Source organism: Astatotilapia calliptera, chromosome 8 (genome assembly GCF_964374335.1).
Source record: "Astatotilapia calliptera chromosome 8, fAstCal68.1, whole genome shotgun sequence".
In the NCBI taxonomy this organism is placed as follows: domain Eukaryota; kingdom Metazoa; phylum Chordata; class Actinopteri; order Cichliformes; family Cichlidae; genus Astatotilapia; species Astatotilapia calliptera.
In genome coordinates this window covers 400,001-424,186 of record NC_137429.1, presented here as the reverse complement: position 1 = coordinate 424,186, position 24,186 = coordinate 400,001, and the positions used below count along the sequence as shown (strand labels likewise).

At 48.0% G+C, this 24,186-nt stretch overlaps 1 protein-coding gene across 2 annotated transcripts in view; it reads right to left on the bottom strand.

Moving 5' to 3' along the window:
• Positions 1–24,186, bottom strand: part of ankfn1a (ankyrin repeat and fibronectin type III domain containing 1a) — a 104,968-nt gene that overhangs the window by 48,761 nt on the left and 32,021 nt on the right. The window contains exons 7-9 of one of the 2 annotated variants that reach the window (XM_026177781.2): positions 18,937–19,062; positions 10,557–10,755; positions 5,488–5,698 (exon numbers count right to left, since the gene is read on the bottom strand). In XM_026177781.2, the coding sequence (XP_026033566.2) occupies positions 5,488–5,698; positions 10,557–10,755; positions 18,937–19,062 (536 nt within the window). The remainder of the gene's footprint in view (positions 1–5,487; positions 5,699–10,556; positions 10,756–18,936; positions 19,063–24,186) is intronic. The other variant, XM_080305768.1, reaches the window with a different exon arrangement.

The window sequence follows — 24,186 nt, the reverse complement described above, 5'->3', positions numbered from 1 at the left end:
TTGATGTACTATGAATCCCCCAAATATTTAACATACTTATATCAATTTCAGTTTTTTTGGTTATTGTTATTTTTTATTATTATTATCTTATGCTGATCATATAGATTAACTTCAGTAATGTTTTGAATGAAGGACCATTAATTTTGATGTATTGTGTTAATACTTTTAAACACAAGGCCTGATCATTTGTTTCAAACCAGTGAACTTGCCATAAGTGGTTGGGGGCCTGAACACTATAGATCCTTCGCCTTATCGCATGACGACGTCTAAATGCACGTCCAATAGGATCCACTTCCTGTAGACTTTGTCTGACCCTCCAACGTTGAACTCTTAAGCCACGAGATCTCAGACTTCCAAGAATGTATACTTCCCCTGCATTTGGAGTGTTCTGTAGGATATCCATCACAAGGCCATTCAGTTCTTGATTTGAAATATCCACATAGCTTAATGGCTCAACTCCCAAAGTTTGTCTGTGTCTGTACAGGGTTCTTCGACTTATTCCAAAGCATGATGCAATTCTCTGCCATGTCATACCAATGGAAACAAAGTGAGAAATCTGTTCAGCAGATATAGTGTATCGTGGCCGACCTGGATGACCACTCAAGGTGGTTGGGGGTAACAATCTGTGGGTCACATAAGCAGATCTCTGTCTAGCATCATATTCATGTAGCAAGCTGCAAAAGCATCTATACAAGGATTGTAGTAGGTTGGAGGCAACCCTATTATTGGGATCATATCGAGATACAGCAGCAAGAAATTCTGATAGAGTTCGTGTATGATCATCTAGCTCTCTATAAAGCCGCTCTTGTCTGATATTGTCCGAATTTTCATTTTGGAGCGCCCCAATACATTGCAGAGCACAAGTAAAAAATCTTTCAACATCTTCTTCATTGGTTCTCACCTCAAAAAACAAAGAAAGTATGTAAAAAATGACAAGGATCTGATGTAATTTCATTGTAGATGAGGTACTGTCAGACACAGTCTTTCCAGATTATACGGGCAGCTAGCATAGCCAGGATGCCCCGACTTGTTGCAATAGGCTGCTATCCTACAACAATGTTTGGATAGTCACTGATGAAGGCAAAAGATTTTTCAATTATACCTCTAACAGACTGTTGTAGATGTCACCGCGGTGTTAGCTGTGCATTAATGTGTTATTTGTTTTTCCTCACCTTCCTGTGCAGCTAAAATGCCTTCCTGTTCAATTGAAATCCTCTTGGTTTTCATTAGTGTGTGTGAGAGCGTTTCAGTAGTGTGTGTGAGAGCTAAAATTTCAGTAGTGTGTGTGAGAGCTAAAATTTCAGTAGTGTGTGTGAGAGCGTTTCAGTAGTGTGTGTGAGAGCATTTCAGTAGTGTGTGTGAGAGCGTTTCAGTAGTGTGTGTGAGAGCGTTTCAGTAGTGTGTGTGAGAGCGTTTCAGTAGTGTGTGTGAGAGCGTTTCAGTTGTGTGTGTGAGAGCGTTTCAGTAGTGTGTGTGAGAGCGTTTCAGTAGTGTGTGTGAGAGCGTTTCAGTAGTGTGTGTGAGAGCGTTTCAGTTGTGTGTGTGAGAGCGTTTCAGTAGTGTGTGTGAGAGCGTTTCAGTTGTGTGTGTGAGAGCGTTTCAGTAGTGTGTGTGAGAGCGTTTCAGTTGTGTGTGTAAGAGCTAAAATTTCAGTAGTGTGTGTGAGAGCGTTTCAGTTGTGTGTGTGAGAGCGTTTCAGTAGTGTGTGTAAGAGCTAAAATTTCAGTAGTGTGTGTGTGAGAGCGTTTCAGTAGTGTGTGTGAGAGCGTTTCAGTTGTGTGTGTGAGAGCGTTTCAGTTGTGTGTGTGAGAGCGTTTCAGTTGTGTGTGTGAGAGCGTTTCAGTAGTGTGTGTGAGAGCGTTTCAGTAGTGTGTGTAAGAGCTAAAATTTCAGTAGTGTGTGTGAGAGCGTTTCAGTTGTGTGTGTGAGAGCTAAAATTTCAGTAGTGTGTGTGAGAGCGTTTCAGTTGTGTGTGTGAGAGCGTTTCAGTAGTGTGTGTAAGAGCTAAAATTTCAGTAGTGTGTGTGAGAGCGTTTCAGTTGTGTGTGTGAGAGCTAAAATTTCAGTAGTGTGTGTGAGAGCGTTTCAGTTGTGTGTGTGAGATCGTTTCAGTAGTGTGTGTGAGAGCGTTTCAGTTGTGTGTGTGAGAGCGTTTCAGTAGTGTGTGTGAGAGCGTTTCAGTTGTGTGTGTGAGAGCGTTTCAGTAGTGTGTGTGAGAGCGTTTCAGTAGTGTGTGTGAGAGCGTTTCAGTTGTGTGTGTGTGAGAGCGTTTCAGTAGTGTGTGTGAGAGCGTTTCAGTAGTGTGTGTGAGAGCGTTTCAGTAGTGTGTGTGAGAGCGTTTCAGTTGTGTGTGTGTGAGAGCGTTTCAGTAGTGTGTGTGAGAGCGTTTCAGTACTGTGTGTGAGAGCGTTTCAGTAGTGTGTGTGAGAGCGTTTCAGTTGTGTGTGTGTGAGAGCGTTTCAGTAGTGTGTGTGAGAGCGTTTCAGTTGTGTGTGTGTGAGAGCGTTTCAGTAGTGTGTGTGAGAGCATTTCAGTTGTGTGTGTGTGAGAGCGTTTCAGTAGTGTGTGTAAGAGCTAAAATTTCAGTAGTGTGTGTGAGAGCGTTTCAGTTGTGTGTGTGAGAGCGTTTCAGTAGTGTGTGTGAGAGCGTTTCAGTAGTGTGTGTGAGAGCGTTTCAGTACTGTGTGTGAGAGCGTTTCAGTAGTGTGTGAGAGCGTTTCAGTTGTGTGTGTGAGAGCTAAAATTTCAGTAGTGTGTGTGAGAGCGTTTCAGTAGTGTGTGTGAGAGCGTTTCAGTTGTGTGTGTGAGAGCGTTTCAGTAGTGTGTGTGAGAGCGTTTCAGTAGTGTGTGAGAGCGTTTCAGTTGTGTGTGTGAGAGCGTTTCAGTTGTGTGTGTGAGAGCGTTTCAGTTGTGTGTGTGAGAGCGTTTCAGTAGTGTGTGTGAGAGCGTTTCAGTAGTGTGTGAGAGCGTTTCAGTTGTGTGTGTGAGAGCGTTTCAGTAGTGTGTGTGAGAGCGTTTCAGTAGTGTGTGTGAGAGCGTTTCAGTTGTGTGTGTGAGAGCGTTTCAGTAGTGTGTGTGAGAGCGTTTCAGTTGTGTGTGTGAGAGCGTTTCAGTAGTGTGTGTGAGAGCGTTTCAGTTGTGTGTGTGAGAGCGTTTCAGTTGTGTGTGTGAGAGCGTTTCAGTTGTGTGTGTGAGAGCGTTTCAGTAGTGTGTGTGAGAGCGTTTCAGTAGTGTGTGTAAGAGCTAAAATTTCAGTAGTGTGTGTGTGAGAGCGTTTCAGTAGTGTGTGTGAGAGCGTTTCAGTTGTGTGTGTGAGAGCGTTTCAGTTGTGTGTGTGAGAGCGTTTCAGTTGTGTGTGTGAGAGCGTTTCAGTAGTGTGTGTGAGAGCGTTTCAGTTGTGTGTGTGAGAGCGTTTCAGTAGTGTGTGTGAGAGCGTTTCAGTAGTGTGTGTAAGAGCTAAAATTTCAGTAGTGTGTGTGAGAGCGTTTCAGTTGTGTGTGTGAGATCGTTTCAGTAGTGTGTGTGAGAGCTAAAATTTCAGTAGTGTGTGTGAGAGCGTTTCAGTTGTGTGTGTGAGAGCGTTTCAGTAGTGTGTGTAAGAGCTAAAATTTCAGTAGTGTGTGTGAGAGCGTTTCAGTTGTGTGTGTGAGAGCGTTTCAGTAGTGTGTGTGAGAGCTAAAATTTCAGTAGTGTGTGTGAGAGCGTTTCAGTAGTGTGTGTGAGAGCGTTTCAGTTGTGTGTGTGAGATCGTTTCAGTAGTGTGTGTGAGAGCGTTTCAGTTGTGTGTGTGAGAGCGTTTCAGTAGTGTGTGTGAGAGCTAAAATTTCAGTAGTGTGTGTGAGAGCGTTTCAGTAGTGTGTGTGAGAGCGTTTCAGTTGTGTGTGTGAGAGCGTTTCAGTAGTGTGTGTGAGAGCGTTTCAGTTGTGTGTGTGTGAGAGCGTTTCAGTAGTGTGTGTGAGAGCGTTTCAGTAGTGTGTGTGAGAGCGTTTCAGTAGTGTGTGTGAGAGCGTTTCAGTTGTGTGTGTGTGAGAGCGTTTCAGTAGTGTGTGTGAGAGCGTTTCAGTACTGTGTGTGAGAGCGTTTCAGTAGTGTGTGAGAGCGTTTCAGTTGTGTGTGTGAGAGCGTTTCAGTAGTGTGTGAGAGCGTTTCAGTTGTGTGTGTGAGAGCTAAAATTTCAGTAGTGTGTGTGAGAGCGTTTCAGTAGTGTGTGTGAGAGCGTTTCAGTTGTGTGTGTGAGAGCGTTTCAGTAGTGTGTGTGAGAGCGTTTCAGTAGTGTGTGAGAGCGTTTCAGTTGTGTGTGTGAGAGCGTTTCAGTAGTGTGTGTGAGAGCGTTTCAGTAGTGTGTGAGAGCGTTTCAGTTGTGTGTGTGAGAGCGTTTCAGTTGTGTGTGTGAGAGCGTTTCAGTTGTGTGTGTGAGAGCGTTTCAGTAGTGTGTGTGAGAGCGTTTCAGTAGTGTGTGAGAGCGTTTCAGTTGTGTGTGTGAGAGCGTTTCAGTAGTGTGTGTGAGAGCGTTTCAGTTGTGTGTGTGAGAGCGTTTCAGTTGTGTGTGAGAGAGCGTTTCAGTAATAATGTCCCTTACGGCACCTCATACAGAGCTGGGCTGTTCTTCAGACCTGCAGGTTGTTGTCGACCCGCAGCTCCTGAGAGCTGCAACGATCATGTTTTATGTAGCGCGCTGCTAAAGGTCGCTGTGGTTTAATTAAAGCTTAATCGCTGATCCCGGCGCTCTGAACCACAGAACAACCCAACGACACATCTGCCAGCAGCTGGTTTACAAATCAGTTATTAACCAATTAGCAGTGATTACTGATGGGGCCACAGGCTGCTAACAGTAACAACGATCAGCAGCACGATGGAGCCGTTTCTTTGGTACTTTCTGTGTATGCATAAACGATTTCTTTATGTGAAGAGTTTCTGGAAGTGTTTCACCAGGAAGAGCCGACCGACACTCCGTCAGTCTTCTGAAAGCCTCTGTTGGCTTTTTCACGTCTGAGTTGTTGAGTGAACGCCGCTGCAGGAGGACGTGCTTCAGGTCTCGACTCTTTTAGTGGCACAAACGTCTGTTTTCTGCGTCGCACGCCACGAAAACCCAAAACGCCCACATCTGACCCGAGCGACCTCCTGACAAGCCGCGTTGACGGGACGACGGCTCGCCTGTAAATGAGGTTTCTGTCAGACTGAAAGGTCAAGCGGGCACACTCCATCAGACGTGACAGCTGATAAAGACGCGGAGGTAAGACCGAGGAGTCTCCCGGCTCGTGGAGCTGTAATTGGCCTCGTCGCTTGGAGTGCTCGCACAGATGAAGCACAGCACTCGACACGCTTTCAACCTTTCGAAGTGACGGCCCGGCGGGACGGATTTCGTTTCAGGTGGTTGTGACACAGATTTACAACATGAAGTCTGACACGTTTAAAGACCAACACTCGGACGCTGTGTGTGCTGCGGTCTGGCTTCAGGGCCGAACCTGCCTGATGTGGCGTACTCACAGTGCGGGCTCTCCTTGCCGCCGGCTTTCAGCAGCAGCTTGGCGATGGGCGTGTTGTTGGTCATGATGGCGATGTCGAGCGGCGTCAGGCCCTGGCTGTTGGGAGTGTTCAGGTCCAGCTCCTCGGCCGAACACTGGTACAGAAGGATCTGCACGGCGTCCAGGTCCTGCTGCTCCACCGCCTCGAAGATGCAGTCGCTGCCCTGCATCGTCTGAAAGTGAGAACCAGCATTTTACCAGTCTGGACACGTGGTCACGTGACTTTATGACACAAACCAAAGGTGAAGATCATACAAACCTGGAGCCAAAACAAGCAAAACAACAGGAAGCTAAACAACAACCATCGAACGGCAGCGTTTCCTGATCCACAGTCGGAGCTTCCTGATGGTTCATGAGCCCACAGTGTCTGAAACACCGAGCTCTCTGGGCGCTCGCTTTACACCAATCATGTCATTAAGCAGCCGCCAGATGTTCCAGCAGCTGTTTGACATCTTTAAAGAACAGATAACATTTCTCAGTTTCCACGTGTCACGAGTTTAAAAAACGCCGCTGCTCGGATCATCTGTACGTCTCCCACCGCGCTGCTTCATCCCCCTCAGACCTCACGTGCAGCATCCTTTCAGGCGCCGCGGGGACATCACCGCGTGAAACGGACACGTATGACATGTGTGCACGATCATGTGGTTACCATGGGAACAGGCGTGCAGGAGTTTCGTCAGTGAGACGAGCCGTCCTCAGGATTCCTGATCTCTCCACGTTTGTGCCGAGACACTGTGTGTGTGTGACTGTGAGTCTGTCGGTGAGCTCAGGTCACATGACACTTTATTCAAAGAGGAAGCAGCTGAAAACGACCTTTTTGCTGACGTGGAGATGAGATGATTTGAGTCACTTTCACTCTTTAATCTGCTGATTCTGAGGCTGCGTCCACACGTACACGGGTATTTTTGAAAAAACGGAAAATCTCCGTTTTCATTTTCAAAAATAACCCCGTCCACACGTAAAGGCAGAAATGAAGGAAAATGCTGCTAGGAACATGCCAAAGCAACAGGTGGCGATATATTCTTAACCGTGTAGAAATGTTGGCCAATCAGAAGTCTAGAAGCCTCGGTGGGAAAAAGTAAACAAAGCTGGGGCATAGAAGCAGAACAGAGTCGTATGTGTGGAGGGACAGTAACTGTGTGTATATGTAAGCATTTAAACACTGCAGAGAGTAGAATTAACAGTATTGTAGAAATTCATTCACCGAAACAATAACGTGGCGCACAGTGTGACATCAAAAAAAGCGCACACCTTTGACGCTGAGTTTTCCTCGTCCACACGTAAATGCAAAACCAGAGTTTTCGAAAATATCCACCCTGGCAGGCGTTTTTAGAAATCTCCGTTTTCAGTGACCGAAAACGCCGTTTACGTGTGGACAGAAGGTGCAAACGCATTGAAAAATCTGCGTTTTCTAAAATACCCGGGTACGTGTGGACGTAGTCTGCTGACTCGCTCGAGCGTCGGCTCAGCGTCTCTGAAACGAGCCGCCTGTTCTCACTGAGCTCACAAACAGCGAGTGAAACCGTGGCGACCTGAGATCTGCCATCGGTGACAGGATTCAACCAGCAATGAAAAGTCTGGATTCTGACGAGCTGTCAAAAACTGACCAGCAGAAACTAAAATAAAGCAGTTATCATGTATTATTATCATACTTAGTCACACTGAACTGGATTATTTTGTTATTATTTTAATTTAATCTTTTGTAAACAGCAAAAGAAGAATTTTATTATTCAGGGAAAAATGTTTCTTTACTGACCAAACTTCAAACTTTACTTTAAATACTTCAGAATTTTACATACTTGTACTTTATACTTTGTACTCAACAGTAATCACACTTTATTTCATTATAAGACTGGTAGACATAAAAAATACTGTAATATAATGTAACATGAATGACTGTAACTAATGATTAATTAGTCCGTTCATTTATAAATGCACTGTAATTTAAAACAATCACGCCAGAATATTAAAACTTTACTTATTTATGGGTTTTATAGTTAAACATTCCTGTAATTATTATTATAAATATACTGTATTTGCCATATATTATAATCACATCGTCATATTACACTCATCATACTGCAGTGTAATTACACTACAGTATGTCAGTTACAATGTAACTGCAGTGAAATTACAGACCCAGCCTCATGCTCTCATGTTTAACTAAAGTTAAACTAATTCTTCATAAACTGTATTAAACTAATTTATTAACGTCACAATGTAATTATAAAAATGTAATAATAATATTTATATAAACAGAATATTTCACTGTATTTAATTACAAATAATGTAAATACAATATTTATAATTACACTATAATTATTTATTGCAACTCTGTACTAAGATGTTTATGTGTTTTTCATTTATTATCACTACACTTTATATTACACTAATTATACAATAGTTACACTAATGTATTGTAATTACACAGTAATCTATTTATAATTGTGGCATAACCAAAGTTGTATTCAGTGTATTTGCACTACGTTTCTCGATGTTTCAGTTTAACCTGAATGAGAGAGAGACCACATGTCAAACCCGAGTGTTGGAAACGACTTTTTGAATGTTTCCTCCTCACAGAGTAAAGAAGCAGCGAGGAGGAAGCTGATGAAACGGGAACAAAGTGTTTCTCTGCTCAGGCTGGAAACGGCTCCTCCTTCGCTTGTCTCTGTAGACGTGACGGCAGCGAGCGGAAACTTTTTGTTCTTTGTCAGGCTGACAGAGGGCGGAAGCGACCATCCACAGCGTGGCGGCTGCTTTCAGGTTTATCACAAAGCGTGTGAACAGAGAAACATCCTGCAGGCCGCTGCGTGGCTGTTATTGCTGAGGGCGGCGCCGCGCTGAGCTATGCCTCCTGAAACCACAAAGCCTTTAACAGAACACAGAGCCGGGTGGTGCAGGTGGAGCTGCAGACCATCAGACGCGACGTGGGCCCTGGTTCAAAGTTGGATCAGGCTTCTGGATTTAGAAACAGCTTTGAGGTTTTGAAGTGGCGACATCACCAGTGTCGGTTTGGGCTCACTTCAGTTCTGTTAGTGATGTTTCCACCTCTCTTTGACTGGATTCAGTCACCTGTGACTGGGTTTGGAGGTGTTTCCTGGACACTCGCCTGGTGGACCAGTCACAGTTTTTCAGTCCGTGTCGGTGTCTTTAGGATTAAGATCAATGGTTGTGGTTTTAAACTAGATCACGATCGTGAAACACTTGTTGTGTGGACTGAAAGTGTCTCATGTAGTCCTGGAGGTTTGCTTTCCTGCTGCCGAACAACTCTGAACAATCTGCAGCAGAGGTTCAACTTCTAAGAACTAAAGACAGTTTCAGGTGCAGCCCTTGCACAGCAGTTTGGGAACGAGCTTCCGTCATCCTGGATTCAGACGGTTTTGTTTGTTTCTACTTGTTACTCTGAACCTGGTGTTGTGTTTACACCAGAGATGGGTTTGAACTTGTTTGGTATGGTTTACTATCTCGACTGGTTCAGCTGATACTAATTTACAGCTCAGATTTGGGACGTCCTTGAGAACTCGCCACAGCTGTTCTGTGGACACTGGACTCCCATTGGATGGTTTTTGGACTTTGTTGGGGTTGGTTATTATCTTTGTTTTGGAGAACCTTACCCTGGTGTGTGTTTTGTGGATTTGTCTCCCTCCATCTGCTGCAGGTCTTTGTGAGTTTGGGCTCCTGCAGAATGAACACGGGGACCTTTGGATGGTGGAGATTTGGACTGTGAGCCTAAACGTGAGCAGAGTTCTGCAGATCGACTCGTACTCGCTGTGCTTGGAGGCTTTTGTTTCCTCCCCCGTCTGCCTCTTTGTTTCATGTCTGCTGCTGTGGCTGGTTTGTAAATGTCAGCAGGCTGGCAGAGAGAGTGCGCGTGCAACATGACATGTAACACTTGTCACACATGATGAGTCGCCGCAACCAAATGTTTCGCAGGGCAGCAGGAAGGCGGCGACGATGGCAGCAGACAGAGACGAGCCTGAGAAAAGATGGCGTGTTGCTACAAACCAAAGACGGCGTCCACAGTGTCCTCGAGTGAGGCACGTAACTCCACGTTCTCAGTTCACCGAACTCTGCAGCCGTGGAGTGACGAACAGTCTGTCTTTACGATGCTGGTCTGAGATCAGATGAAAGACGCGACAGTCGAGAGCAGAGGCTCTGACGACATCGCCGGTAACAGAATTAGCGAAGCGCGTTTCTCGATCCTTCTGTCAGAGACGGGGTTTCCCCCGTCAGGCCAGCCATCGCCACGGCAACATTAGCACAAGAAAAAAGCATCACATGAACATGTGGAGAGTTTATCACAGCTTCATGATCAGGATACAGGAGTTTTTTAAAGACTCGATCTGAGCGAATACCTGAACATCAGTGCCTGCACGCTCTCTGTGTTACTGTAGCGTAACAGCGCTGTGACACCTGTGCTACCTGTAATTCGGTGCTATGTAAATAAAACTGAACACATTAATGATGATTAAAACACCTTTATTCATGTTTTTGTGCCGTATGTTAGTGTTTTTATTCAGAAAACAGTTTCCAGCTGCTGAAATGTGAAGCTTGTTTGCTGTGTGAGCGTAAAGCACGTCTGCAAACAGACTCAGCCATGCGGTGACAGGATAGTTTCACTGCTGACTTTCACACTCATCCCAAGACGTAAAGAGACTTCCTGTTTGCTGCATTGATGAAGACTGGATGAGTTTCTGCTAATTAGGACACAAATTAAAGCTGGAGGCTGACTAAGAGGACGCATTAGTCAGTGCGCCCCAGGGTGGCTGTAGCTACAATGTAGCTGCCATCACCAGTGTGTGAATGTGTGGATGACTGTGTAAAGCACTATACAAATACAGGCCATTTACCATTTACCATTAGCTTAAATGGATTTTTGAGCGATGAACTGTCAGAGTAACATCGGCCTCGTGCGGCTCTTTGTGTTCAAACCCCGCAGGATTCATGTCCAGCGTCTGTGCTGCAGTTAAAACAAACCTGCCGTGTTAACTAAGTAAAGTGATGCAGTGACCGAGGCGCGCCTGAACTCACCGAGGCTTTACGGAGCCGATCCGTCTTGCCAAAGAAGTAGGCATCTTCGAAGGAGGAGGTGCTTCCTCGCAGCTTCTCCGACAGGTTCCTGTAGAGGCGCTTGGCGGCATTGGGGGAGGCCGGCCCGCCGGGGCACTTCCTGGTCTGGGACAACTGTAGGTTCTGCATCTGCTGCGTCATAACACCCGGGAGGCGTCTGCTGGGATGGAAATGCAAAGATCGACGTTAGCTGTTGGGATAAAGCATCGGATACAGACAAACAGGGATCACATGTGTCATCAAATGTTAATTACAGCTTTGGCATCCTCATAGAACCAGAGTTATGCTGAGCAACCACTGCTTACTCTGGACCCGTTACCATCACAGGATCCTTTACATCAGTAATGCTGACAGACTAGATCCTAAAGCAGCTGCCAAAACCACCAATCAGAACCTCTGAGGACGTCCACAGTTTTACAGCACGCGGCAAAAGTCGAGGCAATAAACATGTCTGTGAAGGTTCTCAGTCATCCAGGTCATCGTAGTCAAAGGAGCTTGCAAAGAAAAGCGTCTGGACTTCTTTAAGTTACTTGAAGACGTTTCACCTCTCATCCAAGAAGCTTCTTCAGTTCTAAGGTCAAATGGTGGAGAGTCCCAGATATAAACCTAGTGGGAGTTTCCCCCCACAGAGGGACAAAAGGACCCCTGATGATCCTCTAATCACATGAGCCAAGGTGTGAAACTGGGCGTGGGTCCCAATCAGCCAGAGTTTCGGGTGTGTTCATTGTGAAACCTGGCCCCACCTTATCATGCGAATTCCTGAGGTCAGATGGCCCAGGATGTGAGTGGGCGTTAAGGCGTCTGGGAAGGATCTCAAAACTGGATTATAGATGGCAGAGAGTTGGTGTCGTAAACCCCGCCTCTGTTCAAAGATGGTCGCTCACAGTGGACATAGATGCTTCTTTCATTCCTCTTTCAAACCATCTGTCCTCTCTGTCCAAAATGTGAACATTGGCATCCTCAAAGAGTGACCTTTATCCTTAAGATGCAGATGGACTGCTGAGTCTTGTCCTGTGGAGGTGGCTCTTCTGTGTTGTGCCATGCGCTTGTGAAGTGGCTGTTTGGTCTCTCCAATGTAGAGGTCTGAGCATTCCTCGCTGCACTGTACAGCATACACCACATTGTTAAGTCTGTGTTTTGGCGTTTTGTCTTTCGGGTGAACCAGTTCACTGCGCACATTAACGCTGTGGATAAAAACATCAAGTTCACCAGGGAAGACACAAAGGACGACTGTTTGCCTTTCCTGGACTGCGCTGTGCACATTGAAGAGAACGGCAACCTCAACATTGAAGTTTACCGGAAGCCCACACACACGGACCAGTACCTCCTCTTTGACTCCCATCACCCTCTGGAACACAAACCTGGAGTAATTAGGACCCTACACCACCGGGCAGAACATGTTCCCTCTAAGCCTGAAGGAAAAAAGAAGGAACACACACATGTAAAGGAAGCACTCAAAACGTGCGGCTATCCTAAATGGGCGTTCTCAAAGTCAGCAAAGAGGCACAGAAAAGAAGACCAGACACCAGCGAGGGAGGATAAGAAGGACAGACGCAACAACATTGTCATCCCCTATGTAGCCGGTGTATCAGAGACACTCAGGAGAGTTTTCTCCAAGCATGACATCCCAGTGTATTTCAGACCCAGCAACACACTCAGACAGAAACTGGTTCACCCGAAAGACAAAACGCCAAAACACAGACTTAACAATGTGGTGTATGCTGTACAGTGCAGCGAGGAATGCTCAGACCTCTACATTGGAGAGACCAAACAGCCACTTCACAAGCGCATGGCACAACACAGAAGAGCCACCTCCACAGGACAAGACTCAGCAGTCCATCTGCATCTAAAGGTCAAAGGTCACTCTTTGAGGATGCCAATGTTCACATTTTGGACAGAGAGGACAGATGGTTTGAAAGAGGAGTGAAAGAAGCATCTATGTCCACTGTGAGCGACCATCTTTGAACAGAGGCGGGGTTTACGACACCAACTCTCTGCCATCTATAATCCAGTTTTGAGATCCTTCCCAGACGCCTTAACACCCACTCACATCCTGGGCCATCTGACCTCAGGACTTCGCATGATAAGGTGGGGCCAGGTTTCACAATGAACTCACCCGAAACTCTGGCTGATTGGGACCCACGCCCAGTTTCACACCTTGGCTCAGGCGATTAGAGGATAATCAGGGGTCCTTTTGTCCCTCTGTGGGGGGAAACTCCCACTAGGTTTATATCTGGGACTCTCCACCATTTGACCTTAGAACTGAAGAAGCTTCTCGGATGAGAGGTGAAACGTCTTCAAGCAACTCAAAGAAGTCCAGACGCTTTTCTTTGCAAGCTCCTTTGAGGCAATAAACACGTTTGTTTATCTCAGGTGAAAATAATCCACAGACTCTTCCATTAAGTCTCAAACATGATTCAATTCATTAAAATAACTGTCTGTTACTCGAATCTCCATCTTTGACCAGAAAACTGTCAAATCATATTTCCCACAAATGAGCCAGGAGGAGCTGGTGTGAGCTTGTCGTGGAGCTGGTCAGGAAGCATAAAGAGTCAAACTTGATTAAAGATAATGAATATTCAGCCTTTATAAAAGGCTGCAGCATGTATAAAGTTTCAACCTGTCAGTGGTCCTGCTCTGCTTGAAACCCCTTCAGCCGTCGCATTGTCAAAAAAATCCATTCAGTTTTTGATCAGGCAGCTAAACGGCTTCCCGTCGCCTCCGGCCCTCGCTCGCTCTCCGCATTACGCCGGGATAAGTTCAACATGTCACTGAAACGAGGAGACTGTCAAACGGCTCCTGCAGGGAACTAAAGAAGAAAAAGCTGCTCTCGCTGCTCAGCCTGAATGGAAAAGAGAAGCACGTTGAGTCCTGTCAGGATTGAGCAGCAGGCTCCGCTCAGGCCCAGAAACTCGGCGTTTACCTGTTTGTGCTTTTGCCTTTTTTTCTTTTGCATCACTTTGCTCTCTGCACGCAAAACAACAACAACATTTTTTAAACAGGAAACATTCAGAGCTGCTTTAACTCACAGATTCAACACAGTACTGGAAACATTCCTTTTGGTCCATGGTTACATGACATCATCGCGACATCAGCTGCAGATTTGTCAGCTGCATCCATGAGGACAGTCCCGTTCCTCCACCTCCCAGAGCTGTTGGACCCGTGACTGTGGAGGCCGTCTGAGGGCAGTGGACTCGTCTCCATAAAGCAGAGATGAGCTCCTGCTGGAGACACTGTGGTCGACGGACCTGGTCAGCAGCAACCGCTGACACGGGCAGGATGGACCCGTGCCACCAATGTCCACCAGCCGACGCTCATCGGACCAGGAAGTGTTTCTCCACCTTCCGGTGTCCGGGTTTGTGAGTCTGTGTGAATCGTAGGCTCAGCTTCCTGTTCTCACCGACAGGAGTGACCTCTGACTGTGCTGCTGCTCCCTGGAACTTTTCTTTGTAGACTCAGAGGTGGTTGGTGGGAAAATCCCAGTTGTGCTGTGTTCAGAGTCCCTGATTCAGAGACTGATGCTGCCTTGTGATTGGCTGATTATTGTTTGAGCAGGTGTACCTAATGAAGTGGCTGGATAGTAAATGATGTAAAAGCAGAAAGTAACACCCCCACTCAGCCCATGTGCATGAGTCTGACAGAGCTGCATGATGTGACGCCTCCAGCTGCTCCAGATGTTTGCTGTAACACTTTTCCAGTCGTTATCATCATAATGATTCTGTGACGTCAGCTCGCTCTGTCCGCCGTTTGATGCATATTTAAGCTCAGCGTCGCCTCGTCACAAGCTTTTCTCTTATTACTGCCTGACTCTTCTTCTTCACACCTGCAGCGAGGCGCCCCCGGCTGGTACCCAATGAAAGCTGCCGCTTTGCCCAACCATCGTGGCCTCAGTCCAGTAAGACCTCGCTGAGCCGCCACGCTGTGGCTGATTGGCTCACTTACTCCGCACCGTGTGTGTCACAATCATCACATCAGAGGGAAAATGGGCTTCGGCGGCTCTGTGTCTGAAACCAGAGCTTAATTTGCTCGCAGGATGGCGAGGACGGTCGTTTAGAATAGCAGGTAATCAGTCCGCTAATGAATTCGCCATAAAAACCTGCTGTTAGCAAAATGACTCATGATTTAATCCTGCAGCCTCGAACACAAAGGAAGGGAGACTGGATTAAAAAATACATCTCATTTTCAAACCTCTAAAACATGAAGAGCTGAACGCTAAACTGTGGGGAAAGCAGAGGCAAACATCACGTATTTAACACGATTCAGTGTGGCGGCATTTAGAGCAACAACTTTCATCAGGATGTGGGAAGCACAGAAATCATTCAGGAGCAGATGATACAAACAAGCGCCCATCCTAACAAACCCAGTGTCACCATGCTCTCCTGTGGACAGCTCGGTCTGGTACCATTTCTCACTAAAGCAGACTCACACATTTACAGCCCGTTCTGGTCTCCCCCTTCGTACCCCCTGTAGGGGGGAGACTCACTTTAGTTATGTATTACTAACAGAGCGAGTGACAGCGTAGTGTGACATGGAGCTGCTTCAACACCAGGAGAAGAAACAAACCTCCTTTGGGGTTAAGAATGGATGTGCAGCTGAATTAGCTGCTTACAGTAAGTAATGTGCTGAAAGCAGCTGTTCAAAAAACAGGACATAATGAGCATTGGAGCGTTTTAAACCCCACACAGGATTTCTGTGGATACAATTCAATTCAATCTATTTATACAGCGCAAAGTCACAACCACAGTCGCCTCACGGTGCTTTATATTGTAAGGTCGACCCTACAATAATACATACAGACAACAATCATATGACCCCCTATGAGCAGCACCTTGGCGACAGCGGGAAGGAAAAACTCCTTTTTAACAGGAAGAAACCTCCGGCAGCACCAGGCTCAGGGAGGGGCGGGGCCATCTGCTGTGACTGGTATCCAGTATCCACCCAGCAGACTAACAGAAACCAGAGAGGTCGTCACGGAGCGTGTTTTTAAAGGTCATGGAGCTCCACAGGGCTCTGTTACTGATCCTCTACTTTTTATTTACCTTTCACTTATATTCTTGTTTGTAAAACGACAAAATGTTTCCTCCTTCAAAACAAATGCAGAGGGGAGGATGTTTTTATAACTCACCTGTTTAAATTATATTCAGGCTCAAAGTTTGCAACTGAACAGAGCTGTGGGCTGTGTTTATGCTGAGCCTTTCTAATGGGGCCTGACTGATATTGGAAATCTGCTGACAGAAAATAATGTTTACTTTCAGACATGAAACAAAGAGATTCCCTGAACATTTATTATGAGCAGCTCTATTATTTACTTGCTTACACCATTCCCCACTGTTCAGGTCAGCTGGTTGATTTCCTGGCATTCCAAAAATTTGTGTAGCCAACAGGGAAGCTGCAGAGTGCCCCCTGGTGGACAAACTATGCAACATCAAGTCTGAAAACATCCATCCAATCATCCATCTTCATCCGGGGCCGGGTCGCGGGGGCAGCAGCCTAAGCAGAGAGGCCCAGACCTCCCTCTCCCCAGCCACCTCCTCCAGCTTATCCGGGGGAACACCAAGGCGTTCCCAGGCCAGCCAAGAGATATAATCTCTCCAGCGTGTCCTGGGTCTGCCCCGGGGCCTCCTCCCGGTAGGACATGCCTGGAACACCTCACCCAGGAGGCGCCCAGGAGGCATCCTTGTCAGATGTCCGAACCACCTCAGCTGGCTCCTTTTGATGTGGAGCAGCAGCGGCTCTACTCTGAGCCCCTCCCGGATGGCCAAACTTCTCACCCTATCTCTAAGGGAGAGGCCAGCCACCCTTCAGAGGAAGCTCATTTCCGCCGCTTGTATCCGCGATCTCGTTCTTTCGGTCACAGCTCGTGGCCATAGGTGAGGGTAGGGACGTAGATAGACCGGTAAATTGAGAGCTTCACTTTTACACTCAGCTCCCTCTTCACCACGACGGACCGGTGCAGCGTCCGCATCACTGCAGCCGCCGCACCAATCCGTCTGTCGATCTCCGCATTCTCCCATCACTCGCGAACAAGACCCCGAGATACTTGAACTCCTCCAAGTGGAGGAGTCTGAAAACATGAGTTTTAAAATGTCCATATTCATCAGCTGTTATAAATCCTAATATAAAATAGCTCGAGATTCAAGCTTTATTAGACAGTTATTTGACTAATGACAGGGCTGCTGGTTTCACTAAAACACTGTCCAAAAACTCTGAGCTCCAGTTTTGGAGAGTAAAATTCGAGGCTTCTGACTGGATGTTACTGATTATCAGATTATTGCGTCTGAGTGAAGCTCTCACACTACTACAAACAAAAGCATGGCGACAACCATGAAGCTAAAAATCATGGGTCCGGATGTTAGGCTTGCTGTGCTCACCATGGCGAACGGCGGCATACAAATGACGTCACATCCACAGAGGCTGCAGAGCAACCTTTGGTCTTTGTAACACAGAGAGACGCTGCGACAGCCTGAAAATATGAAACGTTCTGCAAGAAAACTCGCAGGTTTCCAGGTCGGACTGGTTCTTCTGCTCCTGTATCAGCACTGATGTGGCGGTTCGGCCTGAGCGGCGACACCTATCGTCCGGGTGGAAGCCAGTACCCGCCCTGGTGTAAATGGACAGGAGCTGTGCGAAGCGGCCATTGCTGTGGACACAAAGGGACCCTCGGGCATCGCAGAGGTTTCTTATCTTTAAGGGCCCAGCTGGCTCTCTGCAGCTGACATGACTCTGTTAGAAATAAATGGATTTCTTTGCTAATCTTGAGCATCTGTAACCTGGAATAACCAGCACCCCCACTGAAAGGCTAATTTCACCTCCAGCTGTGAGATCGGCTGCTTTTACACCTTTCAGGTTTCAGCTCAGATGGTTCTTCTCATCATTTCACTCGTTTCTTTGTGGAAAAGCTCTCAGCCTTCATGTGTGTGAAAGCAAAGCTGTGCTGCAGTCAGGAGGGAGTCGGGAGGGCCTGAAGCTCATGCTTAGTGTTTGTTAATGTTACAGTAATGGCTCACACACAACTGTGTGTGTGTGTGTGTGTGTGTGTGTGTGCGCGTGTGTGTGTGTGTGTGTGTGTGTGTGTGCTGGTCACTGATGAGAGAAAAGTGTAAATTATTAAAGAGGAACAAATTGGTTTTGTAAGCGTTGTGAGGAAGCGCAGTCAGGAGGCATCGACTTCACTGTAAAAACACTCAAATATTCATTCACCAATTAAAACAGCCGCAGCGGTTTACTCTCTGATGACAGAATTTGTCAGACACCTGCAGCAGGTGAGCCCCGCCCCCCACCTGCAGGCGCTTCCCCAGGTGAGATCAAAGTCTGCCCACTGCCCACCTGTGAGGATTAATGTTGGACAAACTGCAGATTTCTGATTATTCAGTGCAGGTCGTGCAGGCTGACTCAGAGCTTTGCAATCACGACACGTTTGTGTGCGCTGCAGGTTGTCATCATCATCGTTCTCCAGATCAATGAGTGACTGGAAACAATGCAGCCTTGAAACAGTCAGTGAGCTTCCTGTTCACGCAGCCACTCACATCAACACACACACAGACACACACACACACACACACACACACACACACACACACACACAGACACACACACACACAGACACACACAGACACACACACACACACACTACAATCAGTGTTAAACTTGACCGGAAACACAGCTCAGAGGTCAAAGGTCACACTTCTTCTCATGCATGCACGTAACCATGGCAACGGTGACTTCTCAAACTGACCACAAACACGCTGATGCTCCAAACGCTCACGTCCCTCCTTTTCCACAGACTGTATATAAAAGACAGACACACTGCCGCCGCAACACGGCCCTTATAATGCAACACAAACAGGTAAACAGGTGTGCGCAGTCGTGGGGACTGTGCGTGTGTGTCTGCGTCTGTGTGTGTGTGTGTGTGTGTGTGTCTGTGTGTGCGTGTGTGTGTGTGTGTGTGTGTGTGTGTGTGTGTGTCTGCGTCTGTGTGTGTGCGTGTTTGTGTGTGTCTGCGTCTGTGTGTGTGTGTGTGTGTGTGCGTGTTTGTGTGTGTCTGCGTCTGTGTGTGTCTGCGTCTGTGTGTGTGTGTGTGCGTGTTTGTGTGTGTCTGCGTCTGTGTGTGTCTGCGTCTGTGTGTGTGTGTGTGCGTGTGTGTGTGTGTCTGCGTCTGTGTGTGTCTGCGTCTGTGTGTGTGTGTCTGCGTCTGTGTGTGTGCGTGTTTGTGTGTGTCTGCGTCTGTGTGTGTCTGCGTCTGTGTGTGTGTGTGTGCGTGTTTGTGTGTGTCTGCGTCTGTGTGTGTCTGCGTCTGTGTGTGTGCGTGTTTGTGTGTGTCTGCGTCTGTGTGTGTCCTCACCTGTCCAGGCTGAGTGAGGATCGGGAGTCTCCCGAGCAGTACAGCGGCTTCAGGTCTTTGATCAGAGCATCTCCTGCCAACCTCTGGTTCCACCTCTGAGCCAAGCGGGAGGTCTTACTGTCCGACCTGACACACACGCACGCACGCGCACACACACACACACACACACACACACGCACACACACACGCACGCACGCACACACACACACACACACACACACACACACACACACACACACACGCACACACACACACGCACACGCACACACACACACACACACACACACACACACACAGTGGGTGGGTGAAGTGTATATCTTCAGCTTCTCAGGAAAGCCCAAACAGCTCAGGGAGAAGAGGAGGAGAACAGCATGTACGTTCTAACACGCTGCATCGACCTGTGAACCTGAAAATCTGCTGCTGTGTGAGAGGACTTTGTTCAGTAAGTGATGAGCGTCTGTGGGGGAAAAGACGAGAACGCCGTGGATCCACGTGGACCGTACCGCGGTCCGGGGTACACCTGTCGGATCAAAGTTGTACCTAAGCTGCCGAGGCGGAATAAAACAGCTAAAGTTTGGATTCTGTCTCCGGATGCTCGGCGAGGCGCCGCGATACTCACGGGAGAAGCTGCGGGTCGGGTCCTCCGAAGGAAGTCTACCAGGCTGCTCAGCAGCAGATCTCTCCCAGCGCAGAGGCTCCTCGGCTGGGTTAAATCTCTCTGACTGAAGCCTCCCGGCAGCCTCCGGCTCTCTGCGGCATCTCTGAGGGGTGGGGGGGGACTGCAGCCGCCCCCCAGCTACGATGCTTGGTCCGATCCGGGGATGCGAGCGAGCGAGCGTCTATCTGCTCTCTGCTCCGGAGCGCCGGCTGAGACTGAGCGGACACCTGTTCACCGGAGAGCGCATCGCAACGCACACACTCAGCAGAGGGAGGGAGGAGTAACGATGTTTGAGAGAAGCACACACTCTAAGAGCAGGAGTGTGCGATGGAGGAGGGGCGGCAGTGTTTGAAAAGCCGGAGAACAAAAGGGGGAGAGGAGGGGAGGCAGCGGAGCGAGGAGGTGAGAGACGAGGTTTACTGCAGCTCGCAGGAATCAGCAGAAAAATAAAAACGTGAACGTGAAACGATGCTGCGAGCGACCGTCAGTCAGACCCGTCAATCCTGAGCGTCTCTGATGACCTGCACTCGGAAACAAGACGCGTCAGCCTCAACGACGCCAACGGTTTAAAATCCAGGTCTTAGAATCATTTAGAGCAGATTAAAGAGAAAAAAAGTAAAAATTCAAGTAAAACATTTCAATCAAACTATATTTCTGAGCAACACTCGGCATTCTGCAGCGAGAGGAATCTCTGTGTGCGATTCCTGTCGGGTGATGAAGAGCAGCTCGAGCTATTTGCAGTCCTTCACGGTGCAGCGAGGAGTAAAGAGCTTCTAAACACTGCAGTTAGCCAGCGTTAGTTTGTTTCATGTTACCATCTTCAACTCGCTGTCGTTGGGCAGGTTTGACGTCAGGATGCTCGGAGGTGAGCAACATGTTTGTGCTCGTGTCAAAGGTCACGTGCTGGATTTGAACCTGCGACGCTGGACTCCCAGGTATCTAAGCAGCTGTTTGCTCCCACCTGCCGAGCCTCTTCTTTACAACCCGGCGTGGAAAACTACCGACCTCCCCGGGACATTAAAGGAGCAGTTGGCACAAAACACAGCGCGGACGCTCCAATGGGCTGAGGGTCAAAGGTCACTGAGTGAAATCAGAGGCTGTCGCCGCGGTTTACAGTCAGCTCATGTTTGCTCTGCCTGCCTATGAGGTCACATCACAGCTGACGATTAGCGTGTGGCGGTTTGATCTTCCTGTAAAGGACCATTTCTCCTGATCTGAAGCTCATCATTGTCCTTCTGCACAGCACCTCAAACGCCTCGACCCACAGAAATGCCTGAAGTCACACTCTTCTCCACAGCGCCGCTCCTGCTCTCAGCAACATGAACAGTCACTGAGCTGATAACAACCCAGCAGCTCCGACAGGTTGTTATAAAGTTATGAAGCCTCGTGCCGGTCGGTCGAGACGACGGCACAAAAATCAAACGCAGCTGTAAACGTCTAAAATCCATCTGCTGTATTTGTGACTCGCTGCGAGCCGCACTCACAGCCGGAAAACAAATCCCGGTTTTCCAACTTTTCTTCTGGAACGCCCTCAGCTCAGGAACTCAGGACTGTCTGAGGGTTTCAGAGCTTTAAGATTCCCAGACTGAGGAGGAGAGCAGACAGATGTGAGGCTGATGAAGCTGGAAAAGCTAAACTGAGTAGAAAACAAGTAGAATAAAGCTTTGTAATGAAATACAATAATACCGTCTTTAAAGCTTTAAAAGCTCCTTAAAATACAGTCGAATTAAATAAAATAGAATAAAAATAAATTATTAAAGAACGAGCAGGACTGAAGTCTGAGGTGGCGTTCAGACCAATCGTCCGTGCAGATGTTTCCGTGTGACCATCAGCTGAAGTATTGTGGATAATTGTGGATAGAAGTGTGAATGAGGGGTGCGCTGCTGAAATGTGTCCCTGTGGAAACAGCAGCTGTGGGCGACAGCACGAGATCGGGGTTACTGACTGTAACTTCAGTTCTCTGAGTCCAAGCGCAGCCCCCCGACTGGCGACCATCACAGGTTCTAACCGCCGCAGTCAGACATGATTCCAGAGGTGAGGCGGGGCTTAACCTCACTTCCTGTCCCGTTGTAGCGTTCTGAATCCACCTGCAGGTGGGTGTGCGGTGGAGGAGCGCCAGCAGCGTAAACGGGACGTTTATCTGAGTTCACAGCAGATAAACATCAAACATGGAGATGAATCGTGCTTCACAGAGTTTCTGTGTTTGTTTACAACATTCAGCTCAGCACAGAACGAAGCTTTAAAGACCTTTTTTTCAGTTTTGATTCATTTTCTCTGCAGGCCTCAGCCTGAAGGTCGCTGCTTTCCCTGCAAATGAAAGCATGATTATTGGAACTATTTTGAGCTGCGAATGAATCCATACGTGAGCTCCTGCGAGCCGAGGCCAAAGCAGACGGCGGCGTGTTTGTTTATGATGAAGGACGGTCGCAGGTGCGAGCGATGCAGCAGAGCGATGCAGCAGAGCGAGCTCTGCGAGACGTTACTGTGCATCCGCAGCCTGCAGCAGCCAACAAACAATCCGGTTTGACATCATAAACACAGAAAACAATTAATGTGCCGCGGAGACGAGCTGCGGCTGCTGCTCATTGGCTCAGAGCTGCCACAGCAGCGCTCTGTTTCCATGGTTCCCATTCAAGCGCAACAGGTGAGGGAGAGACGGAGGGAGAAACAATGGAGGCTCCTGCAGGTTCAGTTTGCACCACGCAGGCATGCACATCGCCTCATCTGAATATTTGCACACACGCCTCTCTGCTTTGACTTTCTGCAAAGCAGCAAACACGCAAAGATCCGCCTCCGCCTCCTTCGGGCAGAGATCTGCAGCCTGGAGTAAACGGTCCAACATTTCCCGTCTGAGAACCACGACCTCGATCTCTTACCCTCTGGGCCCAGAGTTCTGCCTACAGGGACAAAACAAACCTCGCTTCACTCACAACCAGTAATCAGATTAATCTCACCATGACTCCCAGCAGGAACATTTCCACAGCAGAAAATAGTGAAAACATCCTGAGCATCACTGAACGCCTACAGCTTTCACTACTTCAATATGACAGGAAAAAAAGCTTTCAAAGTATTTATGTGAGTGAAGGAAACGAACATCCTGTTCTCTGAAAAATAACTGCAGCAACATTCGGGACGAACTCCGGCTGTGAAGCAGACACAGCCAGGTTTCACACCTCCACATCACAACACCCAAAACACATCGCAGCGTGACGGATGGTTTCTCAACATCCTCTTTTGGAGAAGATCAGTGAAGCTGCTCCTGTCTGTCCGATGGGTGCAAGGAAAACGATGCTGGAGTATGTTTGCTCACAGCCTCTGCTGCACAGTGTGGGAGCACGAATGCTGCTTCAGTTCCTGTAACGGGACTTAGGTACTGACCAATCACGTCAAACCAGGCCTCTTCATAAAGGTGAAGAGTCTGGGCACCATCAGCTGTCATCTGAAGGTGTTTCATTTTTCCACATCTGTCCACAAACACTGAAACAGGAAGTCCTGGATGTTTACTGGATACACACTGTTGGATCACAGTGCACTGTTTCACTGTTCCAAAGATCATTATTGGAAGGTTGTTGGTGGCGCGCTGTTCTGGATACAGGTCGCAGCAGATGGCCCCGCCCCTCCCTGAGCCTGGTTCTGCCGGAGGTTTCTTCCTGTTAAAAGGGAGTTTTTCCTTCCCACTGTCACCAAAGTGCTGCTCACAGGGGGTCATGTGATTGTTGTCTGTATTATTGTAGGGTCTACCTTACAATATAAAGCGTCTTGAGGTGACCACTGTTGTGATTTGATGTATAAATAAAACTGAATTGAACTGAAGACTGTTGGTTTGTCTGGCGGTCGCTGTCGGTGCTGGCTGTGGCTTACTGTGGTTGGTGCTTGATTAGGGGTTGGTTGTAGTTGTGTTTGTTGTTAGGTGCTGTTTGGATGCGGTTGTCGTGCCTGAGCCGTTGCGTTGTTGTTTGAAGTAAATGTGATGTGTTGCTCTCCTCCTCTGCACTCCTGTCAGGCTGAACTGAAGCAGCGCTAAAAGCCTCTGAGCTGCTCACAGGTCATTACTGTTTAACAGCCCTCTGCAGCACAAACAGTGACTTAGTGAAACACTGCTGCTCACTGGAAAACCAGTCGAGGTGTGAGGAGGACGTCTCCGAACAAACCCTCCTGTCTGCGCGTGTGATTGGTCGAGGCGCCGATGTTGTCTCGTAATGACTCGTCGCTGACAGGATGTCGAGTCACGATTCTGCAGTATAGCACGAGGAGACGTAACTTTAATAGTGCGCGCCGTGTGTGTGTCGTGGTTTATGAGTGCGTGGGAGTTCTCCTCGGAGAGCGTGTGTCAGCGAGGAAATGACTCGCATCAGTCACAGAAATGGTGCGTTAGCGGCTTCCCGGGCGTCACACGACGACTGTTATCCCTCGCTGATGGACGGCCTCCGCTCGCAGCGGCGGCGGCGTGCCGCAGACTTCCCACGCTGATTCAGTTTGAGCCACCGCAGGGTCCGCTTCAATTTTACCTCTGCAGCAAAAGTTCAATCAGTTTAAGTCTGACCTCGTTTGTCGGTGACCTTTAAATCCACCATCGGCTGATGTGAGCTGAA